General features: G+C 54.5%; 1 protein-coding gene across 1 annotated transcript in view; it reads right to left on the bottom strand.

Moving 5' to 3' along the window:
- FHAD1 (forkhead-associated (FHA) phosphopeptide binding domain 1) overlaps nt 1-2,434 on the bottom strand; it is a 27,817-nt gene extending 25,383 nt beyond the window's left edge. The window contains exons 1-2 of the mRNA XM_009325300.1: nt 2,339-2,434; nt 1,893-2,099 (exon numbers count right to left, since the gene is read on the bottom strand). Coding sequence (XP_009323575.1) covers nt 1,893-2,099; nt 2,339-2,434 — 303 coding nt within the window. The remainder of the gene's footprint in view (nt 1-1,892; nt 2,100-2,338) is intronic.
- Nucleotides 2,435-6,532: the final 4,098 nt, after the last annotated feature.

Genomic DNA, 6,532 nt, shown 5'->3' with positions numbered 1-6,532 from the left:
AACCGGAGCCTCTCACGCCACTCCTGGCTTGCCATCGCATTTATCAGACCTTACGCTGGGCCTGTCAGACATGCAATTAGGGTGCTATCTGCTATTCTCCTTATGAGCAGAGCTTTCCAGTAGGGTAGAGACAAACCACCATTAAGGCCTCGTCCGTCGGCGTACGCGTAACCCTCAATTACAAGGGCTGAACTAAACTGAACTAAACATCCGCCAGCGTGGCCTCGGACCTGGCCTGGATGCGGACCTCCAACACCCGGCTGTTATCCTGGCATCTTTCCTCAACGGAGCCAAAACCCCCAGCGCACGCTCCCCACTACTCCAGCACCTTGCCTTCTCCCAGAGCCCATCTAAGCCCTGTCGTTTTTGCTAATGATGCTACCCTGGGCGTTTGCTCGCGGCTGGATTCCACCGTAGCATTACGCTGTCCCTTTCCGGGCACTTGTCCTGTGCTCTGAGGCACTGCAGGGATGTGACTCGTAGCTGGGTGTTGCTCCTTCTTTACAACGTGTTCCTCTAATACTACTGAAAATGAGAGGGATCTCCCTATATTAGACGCCATAAACACTTCACAGGGTGCAACGCAGAGGTGATTTACCCTCTGCAGTCAGCAGGGTCAGGCTTCAAAGCTGTTCCACCAAAGGAGGACCCACAGAGCCCAGAGCAATGAAGAGGCACCCACAGGGCTTCCTCTGCTTTCTGGGTGCATCCTGCACATATAATTTTGGAAATTAAAATGCTGACGGTTCCAGCGACAACAAATTTACCTAACCAGCACTGGCACCCCAGCTGCTCCGGCTTCATCACGCATCTGGGAATTTTTTTGAATTTCTCTTGGCCAAGGCTTTCTGGACAACTTTGGATTCAGCAGGTCAGCTTGCTACACCAGGAATCTTGCCGAGACCTCCAAACCCAGTATCTGGGTGCACAAACTGGCTGACTCCAATCAAGTTTCATTCATACACGGGCACTGCTAGGAGAGCAGGCTCTGCGACTCCCACTACCAGGCATGCTACACACGCAGTTTTTTGGTACTCTGTCTCAGTATCTATTTTCTTGCATTCCTAAGGAGCCAAAATAATAAAAATAATACTGGAACTTATCAATCCTTAACCGTATAATAACCCAAAAGCTCAATGACCTCCACAGACATCCCTAAACTGTTCTTTTCCCGGAGGCAGGAGACTGCTACTACGTTCGACCACATTCTTTCCAAGTTTACAATTGCTTTGGATTTCTCTTGCACTCCAAAGGCAGCCGCGATGCCCTGGCCGCGCTGTGCAGAACACCACGGTATGTCCAGCTACGCACGCTGCTGCCAAGCAAAGCACCGGTCAGGGCCGCACCTTTTAGTTCGCTCTAGGTTTGATCCAACAGCAAACTTCTCTGTTAGTAAGTAGCTTTTGAGGAAACATAAAATGCAAATAGAGGAAAAGGACATTTTCCACACCTACCTTGCTCATGTGCAACTTGCTGTTGGGAAACCTGTCCCGTGCTTTTCCTTTTCCCTACCGAACTGCCCGAGTTTCTTCAGCAGAGGGAGCTCAAGCTTTTAATTTCCCACCCCCACCCCCGCCTTTCCCGAGGATCACCCAGACGAGCCTGGGAGCCTGCTCCTGCTCCCGGGGCCTTCCCTGGGCAGCAGCGCCCACCCTTCTTCCTTGGGCAGCCCCGTCCACCCTTCCCTGGGCAGCAGTGCCCACCCTTCTTCCTTGGGCAGCCCCGCCCACCCTTCCCTGGGCAGCAGTGCCCACCCTTCTTCCTTGGGCAGCAGTGCCCACCCTTCTTCCTTGGGCAGCCCCGTCCACCCTTCCCTGGGCAGCAGTGCCCACCCTTCTTCCTTGGGCAGCAGCGCCCACCCTTCTTCCTTGGGCAGCCCCGTCCACCCTTACCTGGGCAGCAGCGCCCACCACCAGCTGGAAGGATGCTCCCCCCGAGCCGAAGCGCAGGATATCCCCCGGACTCACTTTCACGGCCGCGTTTTGGACCTGGCAGCCGTTGACGAAAGTGCCGTGGGGGGAGTTGAAGTCCTGAAGGACGAAGCTGTTGTCCGAGGCGGCGAATTCGAGGGCTGCGTGACGATCTGCTACACCTGCGGACTGGCACGGGCAATCAACAGGCAACACAGGCAAACCTGCCAGCAAGCAGCTCAGGTTTTGTTACCGATTTGCCAAGCTCCCCTCTGCTTGCTGTACATCCCTGCGTAAACAAGCTGGTAGCCCCTACGGCTTGGCACGGAGGACTCCAGCGCATCCTCCTCCCTGCATCCAAACCGCCGTCCGTTTTACGCCCAAGCGCACGCGTCTGCCCAGGGGCTGGGCGGCTTCCTCGCCCCTACCTGCAGGACGATGTCGGACCCTTCGTGCCTGCCTATCGTCGTCGTGTGCGGTTTCAGCTGAAAACATCCCTCCGAACTCTTTAGAAAGGCTTGCATCATCCAGCTCCTTCACCTGCAAGGCTCGCGTTAAAAAACCCAACTATTCATTTAATAACCCCCCATCCCACACACACGCAACTGAGCCGAGAAAGTCTTGACCAACTCGTGCGCTAGAAATTGCACAAAATCAACCCAAACGTGGCTCTGCCCCGGCCGGCAGCGCGGCCGCAGCCTCACAAGTAGCCTTGGAAACCCTGGCCGCGCCGGAGCCCGCTGCCGCCCTCCTGGGTGCGTTTTTCTCTTTGTTTTGCCTTTTTTTTTTTTTTTTCCTTCCCCCCTTCTCCTTTTCCCAAGCAACTGGCCCGGAAGCACAACACAGCTCCGCGCCAGCCACAGCTCTCCTTGCCAGCCTTGCCAGCGGGGGAAACCCAGGGGAACATTTCCCCACGTATCAAAAAAAAAACCTCACGGGGGGGGGGGGCCGTGCAAGCTGCCGGTGAACATTTTTTCCCCTTTATTACTTATTTTTTATTTAATACCGTGCACGCACGCACAAACAGGTCCCGCAACCTCAGGCAAGTGGATAAACGTCGCCGCCTGGTGATGGGGACGCTGGCACCCATCGGCACGCTTCTCCTTCAACGTGCCTTCGTCTCAGGCTGCCACGCACCCTTTTTCAGCAGAAAAAGGGAAAATAACACACCCGCCACCGACACTCCCCCCGGGCAGCCTCTGGTCTGGCCTCGCCGATGCCGGTGACACTTGAGCCTCTTTTCCCCCCATCCAAGCGCCCGACCCCGACCTCCCGCCCCGCCGCCATCCAAACCCGTCTCCCCTTCGCCGCTGGCAAACAGCACCCCAAATGACAACCCCTAATTAGCGCGGGTTCCCACCATTGCACTCTGCCAATTCCCATGCCTTTCCCTGCGTTGCCTTCCGACTTTTGTTAGCGCGTCTTTCAAGCACGACTGCGGTGCAGTTGACTGGTTGGAGGCGGGCGGTTTGGTGAGCTGGGCGCAGCCTGAGCACCCGCATCCCCCCATGGGTTTTGGGAAGGAGGGAAGCGCGGCAGCCCTGTATCGCCCCAAACCACAGCATTTCCCTCAACCCCAGTGTTGTGCCATATACAACACGACTATAATCCTTTTGATAAGCTGCCCAGGCCTGCTGGAAACGAGCCTAAACCTTGCATTTTTGTTAACAGCAAGCCCCAAGATCGCTTTTTGGCCCAGTCCCGCTCCCACGGGTGAGAAATTCCCACATCATCCAGCAAAACACATAGGAAGCGGAGCACAAATTCGCCCTTTGGCCAAACTTGCAGGCACCCAGACAGCAGGAGCGGGCATTGTGCTGCGAGAGTGGCTGTTGCCCCGCCGGGCTGCAAGTCAAGGGCAAATCAGTTCAGATGCACGCACGTGAAACCACAGCACTTCCCCCCGAAAATAAATTGCCCAGCTACAAATGTCCTGCAAACAAAGGTTCCCTGCTATTCCCAGCGCTGCTCCGATGCTTGGCAGGACCCGAATGCCAACCCCAGACAAAGGGGCCGCTCTACTGACCAGGGGGGCACGGTCAAGCTGCGCCGTGGCCGTTCGTCACCCCCGGCTTGCCTGACACCGCTGGCACCTGCAAACAAAAAACTGCTACAGGAGAACAGCTAGCAAGTCCTTGCAAGATTTTATCACGCTTAATTTGAAGGCAGAAGCAGCAGATTTTGCAGAGGAGCGCTCCGCTGGGAACCCGGGCGCAGTACTTCAGCACGTACCCTGATGCTGGCCCCCACTGCCAGCATTTTCGTCCCTTCCTTTCCTTGCAAGGGCTTTGCACTGAACACAGCAGCCGAGGTTTTCCAGCCCCAGTCCAGCGCTGGCGGCGATGCTTTTTAAAACTAACAATCACCAGGCTTCCTCAGTCGCATTAATAACAGGTCTGCACATCTTGTGAGTTGCCATTGAACATGAGTTACCTTCCAGAGACGCTGGAGTATACGTGTAATCTTAAAAACTGCATGGGGAAACACATCCCGATTTCCCACCTACCAGCGTGTCTTCCCTGGGAAAAACATCTCCATCATACTCACCTTCAGGAATAACTGTTCTCTTACAACATATTACAGTGCCACCTCAATTTCACACAGTCACCCTCGGATGCCATCCTAGGACATCCATCCATGCCTAGGAGCCATCCTAGGACAGCGATGGTCGCAGGTCTGGGAGCACTCGCACTTCTCAGCATCCCACATCTCCCTCTGCTTTCCACATACCGTCAGAGGGCGAGTGTGCAAGTAGCCGGAGATGCTCGTTAGCCATTCGGGCATTTTTCGCATAATTACTGCATTAGTCACAGCCCGTTTCACTGCAGTCACTCCACTTTACGTCATTTTTTCAGCTCTTTTGCTACATGAGACATTGGGAAAGATTCTGCTTTCGCCACTCTGGTTCATTAAGTGGGACTTTCTGGTAAAGAAGCTCCATGAAACTTCAACTCCCAACTGCTCAGACAAGAGGCTTCGCTTTATTAACCCAGTATTTACCCAGATTTTCTAAGACAACTGTTAGGGTTGTGTTTCTTCACCAGGGAGAGGGGACTTCGTGCCTTGCCTCCCGCTGCGGGCAGGCTCTTACGGGCACACGCGCCTGGGAGACAACTTCCAAGGAGCTGCGCCACCTTTCCAACCCCGCAACAAGAACCGCATGGGACCCCCCGCCCCACACCCCTCAACCTGGGCTATATTCTTCTGCTATTTTTTTTCCTTCTCTTCAATAAGGGAGTCCCTTATTTAATGATGTTATTTTGCCCATCCGAGATCACGCCTTGGGGCACAGCAAAGCGAAACTCCTGTGATACAACAACAGAAATTACGAGACGCAATATGAAATAATAACAAGATAAACTGTCATATGGATTTGGACCGGCATCTCTTCTTTGTCTTCCTTTCGGCCACTTGCACTCCTCTCTCGTACCTTATTATCAACCGTATTGCCAAGTCAACCTCTGTCGAATGGTCCTTACCCACATCGATACCAACAAAGCCACATCGGTCCCGGCAGCCCCGAGGCAGAGGGCCACAGATTGGCCACGCCGACGTCCGCTACAAATTCACGGGAGATTCTGCTCTCTGCCCACACCGTCAAAATTCAGACCATTCGAGGGGAGGCCGTGGCTGAACGTGCTGACGACCGTTGCCGATAGCTTTGCTGGAAGCCCGGGAGGCAGCACGTGGCTGGGGATGCCCGTGGAGCTGCATCCGCCCTATAAAAGCTGACTGCTTTTATACCGCTCCAGCTTGCAAATCTTGGGAAGGGCCAACCATGCACGAGTGCACACACGCACACAAACACAATGTACAAAATATTTATTTGGAACAGGTCTGCTCACACGGCATGCTCAGCAATCGTTTCACCCCGCACGCCTCCTGGCAGCAGTGCACTCAGACAGCTCCCAGCCCCCTGGGTTTATCCACTTGCCTCAATCAGACCGTCCCTTCGCATCAGAGCGCAAAACACAACAGAGAAAACAACCGAGGCAAGAAATCCATCCTCTCCCCGAGGAGCACGGGGCCCGTTTCATCCCACTTCCCACCAGCCAGCACAGACCTTGGCAGGAGTTGGGTTCTGTGCCACCCTGGGCCACCATCCCAAGCCCAGAAGGGAGCGGGGGAAAGCTGCAGTGCTGCTCTGGCAGCGTGGTTTCCCTTACTCAGAAAGAAAAGACATGGAAAAAAAGAAAAAAAAGGAACGTTTCCCTTTTCCACTTGGAAAATCCTTGTCCAGTATCAGCTTGGTGGCTTGGAAAAGTCTTGCTGGGGTCAAGGGGGAGAGGAGGTGAGAAGATACATTGGGTGCTCCTTATGTAAAACACCACAAGTTACACTTTTGGTACTTCCAGCCTTCATTTCCTTCAGAGCAGCAGACCTACTGGCATTCAGGTTTCTTTCCCCACGGTCTTTTGTAAAACCCCATCCTGGGGAAAGCTTGTCCTGCCCCCGTGCTGCACCACTACGCGCCCATCGTGTCCTCCACATCGCAGCTTCCAGGGAGCCCTGACCGTTTCTGCACCCACAGACCGAGCCCCTCTTAGTGGGGGGCGGGGGGGTGTTAAAAAAAACCAAACAAAACCCCCCAAAACCCCAGCAGCATCACAGATTCCTCTTTT

The sequence above is a fragment of the Pygoscelis adeliae genome, unplaced genomic scaffold (assembly GCF_000699105.1).
Source record: "Pygoscelis adeliae isolate BGI_AS28 unplaced genomic scaffold, ASM69910v1 Scaffold36, whole genome shotgun sequence".
NCBI lineage: Eukaryota > Metazoa > Chordata > Aves > Sphenisciformes > Spheniscidae > Pygoscelis > Pygoscelis adeliae.
Note: the sequence above shows the minus strand (reverse complement) of the source record. Positions and strands in the feature narration are given on the sequence as shown.